The sequence below is a fragment of the Rhinopithecus bieti genome, unplaced genomic scaffold (genome assembly GCF_001698545.2).
Source record: "Rhinopithecus bieti isolate Rb0 unplaced genomic scaffold, ASM169854v2 scaffold_6933, whole genome shotgun sequence".
Classification (NCBI taxonomy): domain Eukaryota; kingdom Metazoa; phylum Chordata; class Mammalia; order Primates; family Cercopithecidae; genus Rhinopithecus; species Rhinopithecus bieti.
This window is the reverse complement of record NW_016805426.1, coordinates 217,307-236,696: the sequence shown is the minus strand read 5'-3', so window position 1 is coordinate 236,696 and position 19,390 is coordinate 217,307. Positions and strand designations below refer to the sequence as shown.

Sequence of the window (19,390 nt, the reverse complement as noted above, 5' to 3'; positions counted from 1 at the left end):
AAAAAAAAAAAAAAAGGAAATACTTAACGAAACAAAGATCCTTTAAAAATGTTTTATCCAGTTTCTTGTACACACACACACACACACACACACACACAACGGCCATATCATTCAGCCTTTTCATCTTTTCACCCCCTTTCTGCATATTGGTGTCTCTGCAACCCATATTAATATCCTAGATTTTTGTTTATACATGTATAATCCTGTTACTAGTTGTAATACATGACACATTGCCAGATTGCTTAGAATAAAGCTGTCACATCTGACCTTTACACCAGCAATGTGGAATGATAACAATTTCTTCACATCTTCTCTAGAAGTAGGTATTTTAATTAATTCAATTTTTGCCAGCTAGATTGGGCATGAAATGATGCCTCATTATTATTTTAATTTGCACTTCCTCCTCTACTGCCGAATTTTAGCACCTTTTACTGTTTCTTGGCCATTTGAATTTGCTGCCCTGTGAACTGGCTATTTATATCCTTGGTTTATTTTTCTATTGAATTGTTATTGTTGTAGTTTTAACAATTTTAGAGCTCTTTATATACAAAATCATTTGTATATTTGTATATTTATCATTTCCCCCAAGATCTATCATTTTGCTTTATCTAGATATAGTCTTTTTTTGCTGCTCATACAAAAGTTTTACCTTTTTTATAGGTAGTCAAATATATCTACCTTTTCTTTGAGAACTTCTGGGTTTCCAGGATTATTCAAATATACTTCTCTCTCGCCTCTCACTTTGCACATCCATCTACTTGCATTTAGTTGTTTAGATCTAAACTTCCCCAATGGGTTTTTGTATATATGTGTGTTATAGCAATGAACAGGATCATGATAATCCCTGATCTTGTCCAGCGTTCAGGCTCATGGCAATCTTCACGCTTCAGAATATGGTCCTGAATCCTGAAATACACTGGCAGTCCTGAGCACCACCCTCAGAACCATTGCTTTATTACTGATTTTAGACGAAAGCTGCTGATATCTTTTCCTGACAACTGAGTTATGCCTTAAGTTCTGCCAATACTAGCTGTGAAATGAAGAGGAGCTCAGGACACGCTGAGAAGACCCACGGGAGAGGGAGAGGGACCACTTACCCCACGACAGCAGGTGGGAAGGATCACCTGGGAAATGCCGCGAACCAGGAGCGTGTCACGCATGGCAGACGCCATGCAAACCTCTGTGCAGCGAATGGAGGGCCCCATGTATCATTTTAAACCAATGGGATTATACTTCATCTAATTTGTTTAAAATGATGGGGAATAAAACATGTAATCCACCTTATATTTCCATCCAATACAGTCTGAGTTGAAATGTTTCTGTTCTAGGATAAGTACCTCTCTCAAGACACTTATCCAGGAGGTGCTGGATAATCAGGACAATGGGATGAGGACAGATGAACAGGCTCCGGGTCTGGGACACAGAGCCAGGTGTGTCCTGCCAGGTTCTCAGGTGTGTCATTGATGGGTAAGAGTCTGGGGGAGGACTACCCTTGCCAACTAGCCCAGCAAGTCTAGACAGATTGCGGGCATTGGATAAATAGCAATCCACGCCAGCCCCAGAGCCTCTCCTCACCTGAGAACGCATAAGCATCCTCTCCAGGAGAGGGAGTGGGGGGGCCTCTGCCCTTTGCCCAGGGAACCCCCTGGCGTGACTTCAGGTTGTTGTAGCCCAAGAATCACACTGTTGATTGGACAGGAATCTAGATTGGAACAGAGCTCTCCACCTTCCGAGTCCTCACCCTGTGATGATTTCCTGTGGAATTATGAGCCTCTGTCAAGCGTGTTCCACACACATGGACCATGTGGGGGGCCCCAGGAGTGCAGTGGACAACAAGGTCGACACTGTCCATGGCATCAGTGAAATCAGGTGTTTCTCCACTCAGCCGAGGCCCTGAGAACTTAGAATTGCCACCCGGGTCTGCAGTGAGGATACCTCTGCTTTGGCCAGGAAGCAGCCTGGCATGGCACCCAACAGAGAGCTGGCACAGGCCAGGGGTGCAGGAGCTCTGAGGCGGCGTCTGCCTACTGAGTGCCTGCTCTCCAGAGGTGCTGGGAGGAGGCTTTCCTGCAGGGCTTTGACCCTCTCAAGGCTCCTATGTGCTAGTACCATCTTCTTCACCAGAGAGGCATGCAGTATTTGGGGGTGAAGCAGCTCACCCAGGCCACACAGGTAGCAAAGTGCAGAAGCCAGGAGCTAACCCCCAGTGATGTGACCACACGCTGTTGGGAAGATGTGCAGTGTGTAGGGGAGGTGCGTGGTATGCAGGGGAGGTGCATGGTGTGTAGGGGAGGTGTGTGGTGTGTAGGTGAGGCACATGGTGTGCAGGGGAGGTGCGCGATGTGTTGGGGAGGTGCGTGGTGTGCAGGGGAGGTGTGTGGTGTCTAGGAGTACCCAGGAAAGGGGGCTCGGAGCCGACTGCCTGTGAAGCCAGCACAATCGCTCACCATTTCTATTTCTCATTGCTGAGGATAATCGCAAGGGAGATGAGCTTTGTGAAGCTGGGTCCCTGGTGTTCTCTTCCACAGATCACACCCTCCACACAGGCCCTTCTCATTTCCCTGGGGCTGCCCTGTCCCCAGAGAAGGTCAGGGCCGTGCCAATGTGCCAACACCGTGGAGACAGTACAGGTGCCAGGTGAGATCAGTTTCTGCAAACACAGGAGTGTGAGGAGTTTCTGTGCTGGCTGAAGTTCCAAGGCCTGTTTGACTGGTTTCTCCACTCTGAGGAGCCAAAGTGTAGTGGAAGTGCCAGAGTGTCTTTTTGTTCCTGGGGTCAGTCTGGTGTGAAAGTTAGAGTTGGCTTCGTCTGAACAGAAGGACAGCCACTCTACACCCTGCATATCTCCTCCCAACACACACACACACGCATGCACACTTGCACACACATGCAAACTTGCGCTCACATGTACACACAAACCCACACCTACACACACATGCACACACAAATACACATATACATACACACACAAAAACACATGTGCACACAGCGAAGGCACAAGGCAGTCCCATGACTGATGATAACTGTCTCCTTCCTGCCTCTGGGGACTTGTCCAGCCACCTTGGAGAGGTTTTCATCCTTCCTATTGCAAGTTGCAGATGTCTTCAGTCCTCAACGAAGGAGACTTCCTTTCTCCTCCAAGGTGGCAGGGAGAGTTGGCGTCTCCATGAGTGGCTCAGCTGAGAGGCGTGGGAGAGGGGAGGAGAGCCCACCTTCAGCACTCAGTCACAAAGGCACAGACCCCCTCACTTCCCTCTTCTGTGCCGATCACGACCTTCTCTTTCTCACCTGGTCCCTGGCTCCTTCTCTGCAAACCTCAGCCTGTTCCTCTGCTGCAGTTCTTCCCAGCCTTCTGCACCTCCCTTAGGCCCCTCACACACAGCTCCAGGGGCAGCCACTACATTAGGGCTGGCTGGGGCATCTTCCTTCCTCTCACTGCTCTGCTGGGATTGCTTCTCACATGGCCCCTGGGTCGGGGGAGCTCAGCTGTGGGACATGGAGCCAGTGACTGGGCACCCCAGCTTCAGGCGCCTCATGGGGTGGAGGACGGATGATGCCCTTGGCCCCTGCATCACACAGGGATACACACGGAAGGCATCCCCTGGGAATGCACCTTAGCTAGAAAGAAGGCATTTCTCCCTCCTCAAAGCCAGGCTCTGCACCCAGTTGCTGTGCTAAACCATCCAAGGCAGAGGGGCTTGACCAAGCTTGCCTAGGTTTGACAACAAATGCCATCTCGTCCCTCTTTGGGAGCCCCCATTTGGGCTGTGCCAGGCCATCTGTGGTGCAGGTCACTCATGCATGGCTGTCCTTGGTGTCCCTGGTGCTGACCCCAGAGGAGGGGAGTGGAAACTCTACCCACGGAGTCTGAGCCAAGGCAGCTGATGGCTCGCATACTATGGCAGGAGGCTGAGGGGAGGATGAAGAAAAAGATCTCAGTGCTTGTACATGCCCTGAAAAGAGAATGTGTTAGGGAGGAAGCGACCCCGGATGGGGAAACACCCAGTGGGAAGCCAGGGGACTTTCCCTATGGGACACTGCCTCTCCCCATCCAGAAAATGCACATCGCGAGAAGAGTGACCATCGCCCTGTCTCGTGATGAGACAGCGTGAGGCTTTTTCTAAACAGGTGCTTCTGCTCTGCATGGAACTGCCTCTGTTTGGAGCTGCCACTGGCAAGTCAGCTAATGCTCTGAGCCTTGGCATGTTGGACTTAACTAAACCTCGAGGCGGATGCATTTAATTTTTCAGTTCAATCAAAAGAGGTATAATCACAAAATCATGAGATTCCCCTTCAAGTAGATGTTTTTCCCCAGTGTTGGTTGACATCAAATATGAACCAGTTTGTTATTGACCATGAGGTTTATCATAGAATAATAACACCTGCCGCTGGCTCTGTACTTAATACTCTGATCCTATGTGCTCCAATCAGATACAGTGGGTGCATCATCCTAGTTTATAGATGCAGATATTGAGACACACGTTTCGACATCACTGACAAAACTGGAACCGGGAGCTCAAGGCTCCTAATATTGTTTGCAAAGTAGTATTTAATACCCGTGGAAAATGACACGAAATAATTATTAAGCATTTGGATTTTAATCACAGGTCCCAACAACAAGATGAGAAGGAAAGGAAATTTCAAATATAGATTTAAATCTTCAGGTATTCTTTAAGGAAATAAAACAAGGAGCTGGTCTGAATCCAGCTATTAAGGAGTCCCGCCCTCCCTGGGCCCCTCACGAGGCAGGATGCTTCTCTGTTCTCCTGGCTGGACCCACGTTCTCCATCCCAAACCGGTTATCAATTTCATTGAGAAATTTGTTGCTCAATATTTATTGAGGCCTCTGTATTATTCCACCACTGAAGTGAGCTAGAAAATCTTCAAGATAGCTTTATAAAATGAGTTAGACAACTGGGACACTCCTCTCTGCATCTCTTTCTCTATGCTGGGTGCCCCTGAACTCCGGTGGGGTGACCCCCTTGCTTGCTTCTCTCTGCTGACCATGACCTTCCCTTTTTCACCTGGTCCCCGGAGCTCCCTCTCTGCAAACCTCAGCCTCTCTCTCTGCTGCGGTTCTTCCGAGCCCTTCACACCTCCCTCTGGCCCCTTGCGCACAGCTCAGGGAGCAGCTGCCACACCAGGGCTGGCTGGGGCGTCTTCCCTCCTCCCACTGCTCTGCCTGGTTTGTCCCTTGCGTGGCCCTGGGGGACCGAGCTGTGGGTCATGGAGTGAGTGGTTGGGCACCCCAGGCTCCGGCTTCCCTCGGGGAATGTGTGCAGCACCAAGGGGCTGGGAGGTGTTCCTCTGGCTGCACTTTAGGGAAGGAGCGGGTACTTGGTCTATTTGATGGGTTGAACAGGAGGGAAGTGGAATGTATGAACTTTCTCAGGGGAATAAAGGAGTTTGTGCCTTATGTACGGGCAGGGGTTGGGGAGAAGAATGGGAATCTGTGGAGATCAGAGGGGACTTGCTTGAGAAAGCCATCTTGGGGACTCTAAGGCAAATGTCCCCTCACAACTGTAGGTCACGTCAGTGGAAGGACTTTGGGATGGTCCCCCAAAGGCTTAGCTGTTGCTCTAAAAGTTTCTCAAGGCAAGTGGCCCTGGGGGTTTCCTTCCAGAGAACAGAGCAGACCGAGGGCCCCAGTGGGTTCCCAGATGGGTTTTTGTGCTTAGGGTTGATGCTTAGTAAAACCACAAGGAAGGCCAGGTTTGATGGCAGCCACCTGTTCTGCATCCTCCTGCCCCTCTGCCTGCACCTTTGGGGTATGCTGGGCACTGAGGCTCCCCGTGTCTCGCTACAGCGAAACTCCACCTGTAGCTGTTTGACACCCTGTGGATGGAACGCCTGCCACTCAGCTCCCAGGGTGTCTGAACAGGGAACCGTGGACTTGGTGATGGAACTAAATTGTAGGAATCCCTGAGCTAGAAGGGAGGATTCTGGGGAGACAAAAAGTCTTTCCCTCTCCTCTGAAACCGCACATCACATGTTCACTTGACAAACAACATCTCAGCAACAGCTATGGCTCTGAAGGCAGCCCTGGCCCCTTGCTTCCTTGAAGTTAAAGGCAGTGAGCCCCATCCTCTGTCTCTAGACCCTGGACTGGGAATCTCATGATGCCCGCAGTTGTGCCCTGGCAGAATCAACGCTACCACCCACTTCCCTTCCACAAGCCCCAGCCTCAGGGTAAGAGCTAGGCAGTAGCCCTGGAGAGAGGGGTACAGAAACAGCAAACACTGGGGCCCGCTGTGCCCCTGAGGGAGCCTCTTCAAGCCACCTCCCTTTCCAGTCTCTGTCTTTGTGAAGTTGGAGAAGCTGTCTTGAACCCCTTGGCTTGGTCAGGATCTCGGAGAATCAGCTGCAGGGGAAACTATGCCCTGGGCAGAATGTTCCTGGAGGGAGGTGGTTGCTATCAAGGCCAGGAGGGGTTGGCAGGCTAGCCATCCCATACCCCATACCCCGACCCCATGGCAGTTCCCACCTGGAGCCCGACAGCCCTCCCACTCCCATTCCTGCATTTCCTGTCTGCAGCGGATCTGTCCCTCCCTGGGAGGAGGCTCTCACCCCAGGGCATTTGGAGGGTGGGGAGCCTTCCTCCTCCCTTTGTTCCGATTGCAGAAAAGGAGGGGGTTCCCATGCCGAGTCAGAGCTGCCTGGGACAGACGCTGCCCGGATCCCTGTGGCTGCCTGCACTCTGGACCAGGAGCTCTGAGAGCAGCAGGTTGAGGGCCGCTGGGCAGCAACTTGGAGGCTCCGCGAGGTGCAGGGGACGCAGGCATGGCCGGTGAGCTGACTCCTGAGCAGGAGGCCCAGTACAAACAGGCCTTCTCCACGGTTGACACGGATGGAAACGGCACCATCAATGCCCAGGAGCTGGGCGCGGCGCTGAAGGCCATGGGCAGGAATTTCTCGGAGGCCAAGCTGAAGAAACTCATCTCCCAGTTTGATAGCGACGGCGACGGCGAAATCAGCTTCGAGGAGTTCATGGCGGCGGTGAAGAAGGCCAGGGCCGGCCTGGAGGACCTGCAGGTCGCCTTCCGCGCCTTCGACCAGGACGGCGATGGCCACATCACCGTGGACGAGCTCAAGCAGGCCATGGCGGGGCTGGGGCAGCCGCTGCCGCAGGAGGAGCTGGATGCCATGATCCGCGAGGCCGACGTGGACCAGGACGGGCGGGTGAACTACGAGGAGTTCGCGAGGATGCTCGCCCAGGAGTGAGGCTCCCCGCCTGTGTCCCCCCAGCTGCGCTCTGAGCCTTCAGGGCCGCTGCCCGCTGCTGCTTTTGTGCTGGGACTCTCCGGGGAAACCTGGTCGGTGGATGGGAAACTGCCTCCCCCGGGAGGAAGGCTTTGCGCTCCAGGGCCTGGATGCGGCGCCCTCGGCCGCCTGCGAGCCCCTCTCTGCCTCCAGACGTTGGGCAGAAGGTGGCCTCCTTGGGCCTGGTCCCCCTTTGCCCTGCAGTGGAATGGGGTTCCCCAGCTCGGGCCTGCCCTGAGGGTCCCTCAGCCCCGCATTGATCTAAATAAAGGACTGCCGAGTCCCATGTGTGCCTGGTGTTTGTGGGCCGGCGGCCTCCAGGGGCCCCCACCTGCTTCCGGGGTTCCTTCCAGCCCACCCCTCTCCCAGCCCACCCCTCTCACCTGCAGTGTGAAAATTGTCTGGAGCAGGCCCCAGGGGCACCTCCTGCCTCCCCTGAGGCAAAGTAGAGGGCAGGTGGGCAGAGGATGTGTGAGGATGGTGCTGGGCGGTGTCTCTGGCTCCAGGCTCTGCCTGAGCTGCTGGTGAGGACCTGGGCACGTGTCCTGCACAAACAGGAGCCCGTGCCTCTCTTCAGCTGCAAATAAAATATGCGTATGTCTGTGTGTGCATCTGTGTGTGCGTGTTTGTGTGTCTGTATGTGTGTCTCTGTATGTGTGCATCTGTGTCTTTATATGTTTGTGTGTCTGTGTGTGCTTGTGTGCATCTGCATGTGTGTCTGTGTGTCTGAGTGTGGGTCTCTGTCGACTGCGTGTGTGCTGTGGGTGACTTTGTGTATCTGTGTGCTATGTGTGCTCTGTGCTGCTGTGTCCTGCGTGTATCTGTGTGTGTCTGCTGTGTAGTGTGTGTCTGTGCATGCGTGTTCGTCTGTGTGTGGTACCTTGTGTGTCCTGTGTATGTCTGTGGTTGTTCGTCGTGTGCCTGTATATGTAAATCTGTGTGGTATGTGGTGTCTACGTGTCTGTATGTCTATGTCTGTGTGTGTGTTAAATGTATGTCTTTGTGTGTCTGTGTATCCGTGTGGTCTCTGTGTCTATGTGTGTGTGTTCTGTCTCGTATCTGCGTTCTGTCTTCTATGGGCTGGCATGTCTGTGTGCTACTGTGTCGTGTGCTGTGAGTCTGTGTCTTTGTGTTCATCTTTGCCGTGTCTGTGTGTCCATCGAGTCCTGTGTCTGTGCATCTGTGTGTGTGTCCTCTGTGTCTGGTGTGTCTTTGTGTCTGTGTCCATGAGTCTGTGGTGTCTGGTGTGTGCATCTGTGTGGCGTGTGTCTGTGATCTGTGTGGGTTAGGGTTGGGTAGAGGTGGGGAAAGGGCAGAGCCGGGGGGAGAAGCGAGGGGGCCTGAGCAGGCAGGGCCCTCCACCCCGACAGCTTCACAGCCCTGTGGTGGACTTGGGTTGTGTTGGCTGCCATGAGGTTTAGCAAAATGAGACCAAGCTTACTCATCACAGCGCTTGCATTCCCAGGGCTCCCTTCTGTCCTCGCGCGGTTCCCCAGACGATTGACCCACGTACCTCTTTGCAGACTTGAAAACAAGACGCCCCCAAGGTGGGGATACCGGGAGCACGCCAAGGCCAACTTACGTGGCCATCGCACGTGAGAATCCGGGTGTTTCGGGGAGCCGTGGCAGGCCCTGGCCTTGGAGCTCAGGATTCCGTCACCCTTCCCGCTCTGCCATGCTCCTGGGCACACTGTGGGGGCACACACCTAACCTGGTATGGAGCGTGTGGGCCTTCCCTGTTATCCCCGGCTTTCCCAGCGCAACAGCCTGGGAGCCAGGGTACCCGGCCGGCACTGGCGCGGGGCTGGGCGTTTTCTCTCACAGGAGTCAACATCGATGCTCTTGCTGTCACTCATTGCACCTGTTCCTCTAGTCCACGTGCCTCAGCCGGAAGCCTGGCCAGCGCCCTCCAGGCCCTTCCACGCCTAGGCTGGGCCAGACCTTCCTCTGCTGCTCTGGGCTGTGGCAGGGCGGACCTGGGGCTGGAGAGGGGAGCAAGTGGACACCCCCAGCTCTCCTCCCTCAGGGCTCTGAAAAGGAAGGGCGCTGCGAAGGGGGATCCGAAGAAGAGACGATGAGGAAGCGGTGAGAGGGGAACAGACGCAGAGGCAGCCTCAGACCTGCCCGGTCACCTGACTGAGTAGGAGGCCCTCGGTAAGTTCCAGCCCATCCTGCGCTCCGCCAGGGGTCCGCCAGGAAAGCCCCATCCTCATTTGGACGCGGGTCACAGACGGTCTCATCTTCTGAAAGTGGTCGATTCCCTCAGTGCGGACAGCCTGGTCAGGCAAGCAGGGTTTTCTTCCAGGGTCTGTGTAACAAAAATAAAATAAATAACAACAGAAAAATATAGGATTTGCATTTCACTTTTTAACATTTCTGAGGATTGTGCTCTTTCTCGCAATTTTAACCACAGGAGGTCCTTTCTCTTAGGAAGCTGCTGGAATCACCAGGCGATTTTCGTTTTCTTTCTTTTTTCTTTCTTTCTTTTTTTTTTGTTTTTTTGGTGTTTCTTTTTCCTTCGTGTTCTTACCCTGCAAAATGGAGAGTTTCCACCATCTATACATAATTTCTTTGGGAACATGCGCTCCTGGTCCGGGAGGGTCCCAAAGTCTGAGAACAACAGCTTGAATCTATAGAGGGCAAAACTGATTTTCTTCTCTTTTAAAAAAAAATACCTGATTTTGAAGACATATGCAGCTCATACATGGGGAAAATAAACTTCTAATTCAGGACTGACACTTGCTCTGGAGCAGGTGGGAGGGGTTTGGGGAAGGCACGAGCGGGGCCTCAGCTGGTTCTGAAGGTTTCATTTCTTTAGCTGATGATGTGGATGGTTAAGTGGGTGTTCTCTATTAGTCTCTATATTTTATGTGTCTGAAATGTTTCATACTAAAAATAATATGGGCGCATCATGGAAGGTTAGAAAGCACAAAGGAGCACATGGGCCCTCCCGCACGAGGCCACGCCTCCAGAGACCCATAGCCTGAAGCTTTGCTGGATTTCCCCCTGTGGGAAGGCACTGCCCCACTGGCCCCCACTCGACAGTCTGTTGACTGACTCAGGAGGCTCTCCACGGAACCAACAAAGCACCTGACTGTCCCCATTTCTATAGTTGGGGGTTGCGACAGAATCTGGAAGGGCTGAAGAAAAACCAAAACCAAAAAGAAAAAAACAAGGCATTTTTTTTTCTTTTTTTCTTTTTTTTTTCAAGATGGGATCTGACTCTGTCACCCAGGCTGGCGTGCCATGGTGTGATCTCGGCTCATTGCAACCTCCGCCTCCCAGGTTCAAGCGATTCTCCTGCCTCAGCCTCTTGAGTAGTTGGGATTACAGGCGTGCACCACCACACCTGGCAATTGTTTTTGCATTTTTAGTAGAGACAGGGTTTTGCATGTTGGATAGGCTGGTCTCGAACTCCTGACTTCAGGTAATCCACTCGCCTCGGCCTCCCAAAGTGCTGGAATTACAGGCATGAGCCACCACACCTGGCCAAAGAAGACATTTTCTACAGTAGCGTTACCAACTCCAGGGTCAGTATATACATCCAGATTTGTCATGATGGTTAGATCTGGGCTCTCATTGCAACAGAGGACCAAGGTCCAACCTTTGAGAAGAAAATGCACTGGAATGGAAGTTCCCGGGATCCAGGAAGGAAAGCCTAGCCCTGGGAAACACGGTCCTATTGCCATCTCTGCAGGCTATGGAGGCATCTGCTGGCTCTTCCATCCCCCTCTCTATCCACTCACTTAGAAAAGGAATCAGCTCCACGAGTAAGGGAGCAGGTGAGAGAAAGCAGCTCAGGTTGATTTGCTGCTGGGGGAACAGCCAGGAGACCAGGCCTGGAGACCTGCGGTGTGGACCACATTTCAGTTCCTTTTTCTGGAAGGAATAGGGGAGCTCGTCTGTGGGCTAAGAGCTCAGACAATGGGGTGGGCTCCATCCTGACTGACTGGGATGTAAGGGTCTTGGAATGCTGGGCTTGCAATGTTAGAACCGGGACAGTGGAGGGAACCAGGGCTGAGCTGATCGACCCAGATGGGGATGAGGGAATGGTACCTGGGGGCTAAAAACCTGGCCAGAAACCCATACACTTTGAGGGAAATGGGAGTCAGGGCCCCAAAAGCCTTTGTCTGATTGACTTCTTTTTTTTTTTTTTTTTTTTTTGAGATGGAGTCTGGCTCTGTCACCCAAGGCTGGAGTGCAACTGTGCGATCTTGGCTCACTTCAACCTTGGCCTCCTGGGTTCAAGTGATTCTCCTGCCTCAGCCTCCCACGTAGCTGGGACTACAGGCGTGCACCATGCTGTCTTATTTTTGCATTTTAGTAAAGACTGGGTTTCTCCATGTTGGCTAGGCTGGTCTTGAACTCCTGACCTCAGGTGATCCGCCCCCTAAAAGTACTGGGATTACAGGCAGGGCGAGCCACCTGATTGACTTTTATTGCGGGATATTTTCATAAGGCAAGAAGGAGGGTTGTGGAGGAAAGGGCAACCTTCCCTGCAGAAAAGTCCCAGGAATTGCACAGGATACCAGACTGAACTTCTGCAGTCTGGTATTGGAGGAGGGCCCAGAGAACTGAAGAAGGAGGGCTCAGAGGACTAAAGAAGGATCAGCCTGGTATTGAAGGAAGGCCCAGGGGACTAAAGAAGGATCAGCCTGGTATCCTGTGTAATCCCTGGGGCCTTTTCTGCAGGGAAGGTCTTCCTCTAACCCTGGGCCATTTGCACATTCCTCACTGACAATATTTACCTGTCTCTAGGTAAACAGCAGTTTCTCAAGTTTTCTCCCTCAGACTTAGCCTGGAGCCCCTCAGGGCCTTCAGGGCAGTTCCTAATTCCTATACCTCCAGGGTGTAGCCTGCTGCACACAGAACGTGTTGAATAAACAGGGCCACACCTCCCTCAGTGAATGTTTGTTGGAGGAGGGACCCCCTTGGTCTCCCTGGACTCGCCTGGAGTCTGAGCAAAGGCAAGAAGCCTGAAGATGAGAGGAGGGGGCAGGTGGGAGGTCCTGGAGCCAGGAGAAAGTTCGAGAGGGAGCATTTCTAAGGAGAGTAGGGAATGCTTACCTGCTATTCCTGGGAATCCCGCCTGATAGCAGGAATTAGTTGTGCCTCTTGGAAGCACCCATGGGTGCACGTCTCCCACCACATTCCTGCTTAGCTTCCAGGGATGTGCTGACATTCCACACCCCCGCCCTGGGCTCTGGCTGCCCAGGCCCCTCTCTCACACCTCAGGCGTCTGCTCTCCCTGCCTTCCTGGCTTCCTGGAATCCATTTCTCTAGCTCTCCATGGAACTAATCCTGCCAATCAGCCAACCCCCACCTCTCCCTCTTCTTGGGCGGGATCCCTGGCTCAGCCACGGGTCTGATCCTTCCTGGCTGTGCATGGAGGCAACACCAATGTCAGCGCACAGTTCGGGCAGGCACAGGGGGACAGGGTCAGGCCTGGGAAGTGTCTCTCTGCCAGTCCCTCCCCAGGCCATGTCAGGAGGGTATGGAGTGGACGGGAGTCAGGCATGTGCACTGAGGAAGAGACACTCAGGCCCACTCCACACACACACACTGAGAGCCGCTGGCTTGCACCGAAGCTGCCTTGTCAGGGGGTCCTTGACTTCTTGGTCGAGCCCACCAGAACAGCTGCTGATGAATGGTGAGCTCTGGTCTTGCTTAGAGGGATGCCACAGTGGGGGTGGTTCAGGCAGCAGGGAGTCTAGGTGGTGGGAGCAAAGGGGAAAGGTGAACCCTGGAGTCTCCTGCAATGGCCAGGCCAAGCCCAGACCCTCCTCCTGGGCCACCATCAGGCTTTCTACCTAGCACTGGTATTGAAGGAGGGCCCGGGGTAGCTGCTGCACAGACTGGGGCACATTCCCGCAGGGAGTGAAGGGTCGGGGCCTCACTGATCTGGTCAGGCCCCAGGTCCCTGTGAGTGTGTGGAGTCAGGACTTCCGGGCTCCAGGCCTGAAGCTTGGGGCGTGCTCTGCTGGGTGGTTTTAGGTCAGCTGCCGCCCCTGTGTGGGCTCAGCTGTGCCTTGTGTAAGGTGGGGAGGCAGAGGAACAAGAGAAATGTAGTTCTTGGGAAGGAAAAGGTCATGCTGGTTATCAGGAAGGGACTTCAGAATTGTCAGTCCAATGCTCACCTACACAAGCACAGACAGAAGGATAAAATGGAAATAATTCTCTAAGCAAAGCCATGTGTAAATATTTTGGAACATACCCTGACTTTTTTTTCCCTTTTCTATCCACTCACATACTTCTATTTGTCTGTACTTTTCCTTCCCAGATATGGCATCATGCAGATGACTCTGTAACCGCTCTCTATTTAATGCTATATTGTGGGCACCTTTCCTTGTGAAAATAATGGAGACCCACGCCAGCTTTTAGTGGCTGATCATATTCCATTCAATGGTTGTGTCACCCCTGGAGCCTTCAGAATGAGATGGAGAAGGAATTAAATCCCAGATCCGCCACTTGCTGTCCAAGTGGCCTTGAGCAAATACCTTGACTTCTCTGAGTCTTGGTTTTCTTACCTGGAAAATGAGACGAGTAATAATACCTGGGCTACTGGGTGCTGTGAGGTTAGCACCGGGCACACTACCTGCAGAAGGTACTAGAAAGCACTCAGAGCCCACGGCAGAGCCCAGGCTTCTGGAGCGTGCCGCTGTGAGCGTGTCTCAAGGTGGCCTTTGCCTGTGGAGTCCACACGTGGCCCAGTGCAGCCCCTGCCATGTAGCAGGTGCTTAGTGCTCACAGCAGATGTGACTCATGAGTCCCTAGCCACACACACCGCCCTGGGTACTAGGGTCTAAGTGAAGAGTGGTGAAGGAGAGACAGGATCCTGGGCCTGAGTTCCACAATTCTGTCCCTCTCAGAACATCCATCATGTCGTGGGAATACAGTCTGGAATCCCAGAGCCAAGGCCTGCTCCAGGCTTGTGGCCCACTTGGCATCAGGGAGTCTGGGTGCCCACGCCAGGGCTGTGGCCTTGGCAGTCGGAGCCCGGCAGGGGGGCAGGGGTGAGCCCCCTGCAGAGTGGGTGTGGCAGGAAGCTCTGTGCTGATTTGGAGGTCTGGGGAATGGGCAATCAGAGAAAAGCATTAAGGAAGGAGAGAAATGAAGCCACCCAGACAGCCTAGGGAAGCAGAAGACTGTCTGGGGCAGACAGAATATCAGACACAGGGTGCTGTAAGCTGTAATTTCATTGTTGTTGAGCCTATTCTTAAGAAGGGCTTTGATGGGGCCACAAAGCAATAAGAAAGCAGAAGAAACTTCTCTAAATCTACTGACCCAAGAGATGAAGAAGGTAACCAGAGGGACTGGAGAGGAAGTGGCTCACTTCAGGTCTTAGAGTGAGGTGCTGAGAAGGACCTGGAGTGGAATTCAAGGACTCAGAAGGGGGTCAGGGGGCTGCCTTCAAGGGGTGTTTCCTGGACAGACCCTGCCCAGGGACTGGGTTTGAGGTGGGGGTTTGGTGGTGGGGTTGGTCGGGACCCACATGGTGGAATGTCTTCCGGAAGCTGGTGACTGTGAGTTACAAGAGATGCACAGACATGGCCTCATTGCTGACTCTGAATGGCCTTGAAGACCCTCGAGGGCAGAGAGCAGGCTGTGCTCCATGTCTGGATCCACAAGGGTGCCCCGTCTCAGCTCAAAACACCGAGGAGAGTAGACAGACCCCAGGAAGCGCCCGAGCAGCTGGCGCAGCTTCCGGTCACTTAGGAAAACCCAGTTCTTTGAAAGCCACTTCTCTGAAAATTGACTTGCCAGAAGCTTAGTTCTGCAAATGGTAAATGTGCTGGTATTTCCCAATTTATTAAAAAGTTTTTTTTAAAAGGATACTTAATAAAGGTCACAGAAATTCATACTGGATGAGCTATTCTAACAGTTGTTGACTATTTCTTTGAGGTTTTATTTACCAAGTTTAAATTTTTAGTTTTGTTCAGCTTACTTTTAGTAAATTATTTTAGCGGCTGTCAGTTCACCTAACCATTGTACCATAACCTGACAATGTTTAAAGTTCTCTGTTTTTGTTTTGTTGTTCCATTTTTAGTATTTTGGGTTAATGGTTTTGGAAAAGAGAGCTTCTGGTTCATTTCAAGATTCAGCCATTGGACACGTCTTCAGTGTCCAGGATTTTATAGATGGACAGGTTTCTTTCCCCTAATAGAATTTCAACTTAAATCTATTGCTTTAGGACTTCTTTCAATTCACTGATTTATTCACTGGCTCAATCAAATGGATATTTTGCAAGTGGTTGAAGTATTTGGTAAGTGCTTAGTGTCTGAAACATGAATCACACATGAAACTGACATTCAGCAGGGGAGAACTGAACTCATGAAGCTACTGGAGCTGACTTGGGTGGGACAGCACTGGGGAAACCAAAACTAATTTCAAGTAAAGCAAAACTTCCCCCAAATCTTTCAAGAGGTTCATTGGTAGATTGATTCATCAGTAGACTGAATTACTCTACTTCTGATTCAAACAGATGTTTCAAATTTCATATACGAAATAATACATTTTTTTCATTGGATTGCCCCCTGGATCTTTTAAATCCTAATTTATACCCATGCTGGTAGGCCTGGTGACCCAATCCTTCCGTTAAGATCCATATCAAATGCCTCCTGCTTTTGGAAGCTTTCCACAGTGGGGCCTGGTGCAGAGGGGGTCCTCTGCACCTCTTTTCCAAGCAAATGGCTGAAGGTGATCTCTCCCTATTCGTACAATTCTTTTCAGAGTGCACCTCTTACATCATTCCTAGTGGACAAGGCCTATTCTCCACCCTCAGAACCCTGAATAGTGAAATAAAGCCCATCAATGCTTAAAACTAGATGACAGGCTTCTCTAGTGTGTTGGATTCTGCATGAAACCCTCCACATGCACTGTGATGGCACAACCTGGCAGGCTCCTTTGCCCGGGAGGCCTCATCTCCAGCATGGGGGAGATGGCTTCCGTAGTGCTGATGGGGTTAAAGGAAATCTCCACAACAAGGGGGAGAATCAGAAACGCAACTGCAGAGAGAGGACTCCTCTCTTGTTCTTTCAGTTGTCTAAGAACCATGAAAATAGTTCTCGTATGATCACAAAATCCCAACTCATCCCCTCTTGGTCCAAAAATAGGGAGAGTCAAAAGCATGTCACCCTGCCAGATACTCAAAGATGTGGACTTCAGACCTCTAAGACCAGCTTTTAAGATTTTAAGCCATTGTTTCTCTCTCCACAGTGAGTCCCCTTTTATAAAACAACAAAACAAAACTCATAAAGAACACATTCCCAACAGGTACGGTGATCATGTGTTCCAGAAACAATCTAGGCAGAATATTCTCTCAGTTTCTCTGAAAATGAGTCCAGCTTTTGGTCTTTGCGTGTGACCCATGGCCGCAGTGCCTAGGCTGCGCAGGGTCGCCCTCCGTTTCCCGCTGGAGAAGCAGGTGAGGCCTTCCCAGCCTGGGCCCAGTGAAGTCAGGCCCTGCCCAGTCCACAGATGCCTGTGCCTTGTTCCTCCCCGGCTTCCCTCTCACGTGGCTGCAGTTGGGGCAAAGGCCCAACGCCTCCTTCTGCAAGCTCTTTCTTGCCTTTGCACTGTTTACCGTCTCCAGGTGTGAGCTCATCTCTTTCCCCACCGCAGCGGCCCCACCCGATCTCCGCTCTGCCTTTCCCACCTCTCTGCTGGGTTGCATAAGCCAGCAATTCCCAAGCCTGGCTGTACCTAGAAGATACCCCAGGAGCTTTTGGAAAATGTGCCCTGTGAGTCATCGCTCTGCACTGAGCCCCGGTGGGTCAGCGGTGGGGGGGCCCAGGCGTGGGGGTGCGGCCAAGATTAAGAGGAACCACTCCAAACTGTCCTGGAAACTTTGACTGTACCTGGCACTCCCCACGCCCAACCTCCCTTCTGCCCCTGGGCAGGTTGGCACCCAGTGTGGTGGGGGAGAACCTTGGAGGCGAGCGCCAGCCTTATAGAGCCCCACTGGTGGGAGGCCTGCAGCTTGGACAAGGCAAGGTCTGAGTCACCTTGCTTGGGAACAGATGCTGCCCTGTTGGTGGACTGCCAGTCTCTGTCCCCACCCCACCACTCAGAGACATGGTGTGCCTGCACTTTCCTGATCCGGGAGCTCCCACCTTGCTGCCCACATGACCTTTGGCCTAGAATAAAGTCAAATCTCAGTGCTTTGGACCAGGCATGGTTACTCACAACTGTAATCCCAGCAGTTTGGGAGGCAGAGGCAGGTGGATCACTTGAGGCCAGGAGTTCGAGACCAACCTGGCCAACATGGTGAAACCCTGTCTCTACTAAAAATACAAAAATTAAGGCGTGGTGGCAGGCAACTATAATCCAAACTACTCAGGAGGCTGAGGCAGTTGAATTGCTTAAACCCGGGAGGTGGAGCTTGCAGTGAGCCATCGCACCACTGCACTCCAGCCTGGGCGACAGAGTGAGACTCAGTCTCAAACAAAAACAAAACAAACAAAAACAAATTTCAGTGCTTTTGAGGAACAGTATTTTCCCGCACTGGGAGCCTTGTGGTCGTGGCTTCATGGAGGAGGTGTTAGTGACTTTCATTCATTCACTCATTTACTATTCTACAAGTGTTTCCTTGGGTGCTCCTCCTTACGGTGGGTCTGCGGGGACTTGGAAGGAGACACTGCACCGGCCTCTGGCCCCCAGGAGATGTCACATAAATGGCCGTGCAAAGAGGTGAGGTCCCTCGTCAGTGGATTCCCATTCGAGGAGGTGCTCAGAGAAGGGGGCAGAATTCCGGGAGGTGGCACTGAGGCGGGGGAAGATTTCAACAGGGAGAGGGTGTTCTTGGTGAGGAAACTGCATGAGTGACGGTTTGGAAGTGGGGGCGCCAGTGTCTTTTGGGGAGCCTGCACTGCCTGGGAGGTAAGGGAAAGGTCTGAATGCCATCACAGACGACCTTGATGGTTTGCCGAATGAGTCTGGATCCTTTTCAAGTCCCAGTGAAGCCTGGTGGTGTGGCCTTGGGCAAGTCAGCGGCTCTCTCTACCTCAGTCTCCTCAACTGTCACTGGGGGTAAGAGTGAGATCTGCCTCAACGTGGTTGTGAGAAGGGTGGAGCAGATGTGGAGAAAGTGCTAAGAACAGCGTCTGTGGAGCAGCAGAAGTGTTTTGTGTAATGTCACCAACATTAGTGCTATTGCTTCTCCAGAAGATCAGATGGAGACTCATGGAAGGTTTTTAGCCTGTGGAGGCCAAATTTGTGCTTTAGGAAGATTGTGCTGGCAGTGATGTTTGTATGAAGGAGGGCAGGGAGATGGGCCCTGTAAGAGGCAGATTCGGTCACCTAAGCTTGAACTGATTAGGACAGTGGAGGCAGTCGGCAGAGAAAGGAAGAGACGTGGGGAGGGGAAGCGGAGAGGAAGGTGTTGGAGGGACAGGGCCTGACTTAGTAACCCTGGGGCCTTGACCAGTTCTGGATGAGGTGGGAGAGGAGTGAGCAGGGGAAGGGAGGGACCCCAGCCCCACCAGGCTGAGCTACGTCCACACCCTGCTGGGTCAGGGTTACTGCTGGTACCATCAGGAGGGTGGGCCAATCAGGCCCATCTGGCCTCTTGCCTGTTAGATGGTGGAAGCACATCAGAGTTCTCAGAATCCTGGAGCCACTGAGAGCCCGAGGAGCACTTGTCCAAGACTCAGGCTGTGATCAGAACAGGGTAGAAGGTGCTGCTTCTAAACCTGGGGCCTGCCCGTCTCCAGAATTTGGAGAGAAGAAAAGCCCTGGACTCCCCTCAAGCCAGGAAGGTGCTGACCAGGAGGGGAGGGTCAGGGAGCGGGGAGTCAGTAGGGAGAGCTGCCTCTCCTCCGCCTGCAGGCCCAGGCCCTTCCTAACCTCCAGCTCCACCTGCTTAAGGCAGAATCTGAATCCACACAGAATCTGAGGTATCTTGGAAACCCTCTCCTTCCCTCTTGGATGTGAGGATTGTCAGACATTGTGAAGAGGAGAAGAGGAAGAGGAAAGACACTGCCCCCAGTATGCAGACAGAGAGGACCCCGTTCCGGACAGGCCAGCGCTCCAGGAGTGACAGCTGCTAATGCCCTTCTTCCTTTGGTCTCCCTGCCTCAGTTGCCCTCTCCCTCCCTCCTCTCCTTCCTTTTCTTTCTTCCCTCAGCAAAAC

The 19,390-nt window shown here is 52.4% G+C and overlaps 1 protein-coding gene across 7 annotated transcripts in view; it reads left to right on the top strand.

Annotated features, from left to right (window-relative positions):
* CALML5 (calmodulin like 5) overlaps positions 1–7,477 on the top strand; it is a 9,553-nt gene extending 2,076 nt beyond the window's left edge. For 3 of the 7 annotated variants that reach the window (XM_017872439.1, XM_017872440.1, XM_017872436.1), the window contains exons 2-4: positions 969–1,110; positions 1,329–1,452; positions 6,622–7,477. In XM_017872439.1, coding sequence (XP_017727928.1) covers positions 6,781–7,221 — 441 coding nt within the window. In that variant the 5' untranslated portion in view covers positions 969–1,110; positions 1,329–1,452; positions 6,622–6,780 and the 3' untranslated portion in view covers positions 7,222–7,477. Of the gene's footprint in view, positions 1–968; positions 1,111–1,328; positions 1,453–6,097 lie in introns of all 7 variants that reach the window. The other 4 variants (XM_017872444.1, XM_017872442.1, XM_017872441.1 and 1 more) reach the window with 2 other exon arrangements.
* The last annotated feature ends 11,913 nt before the right edge of the window (positions 7,478–19,390 follow it).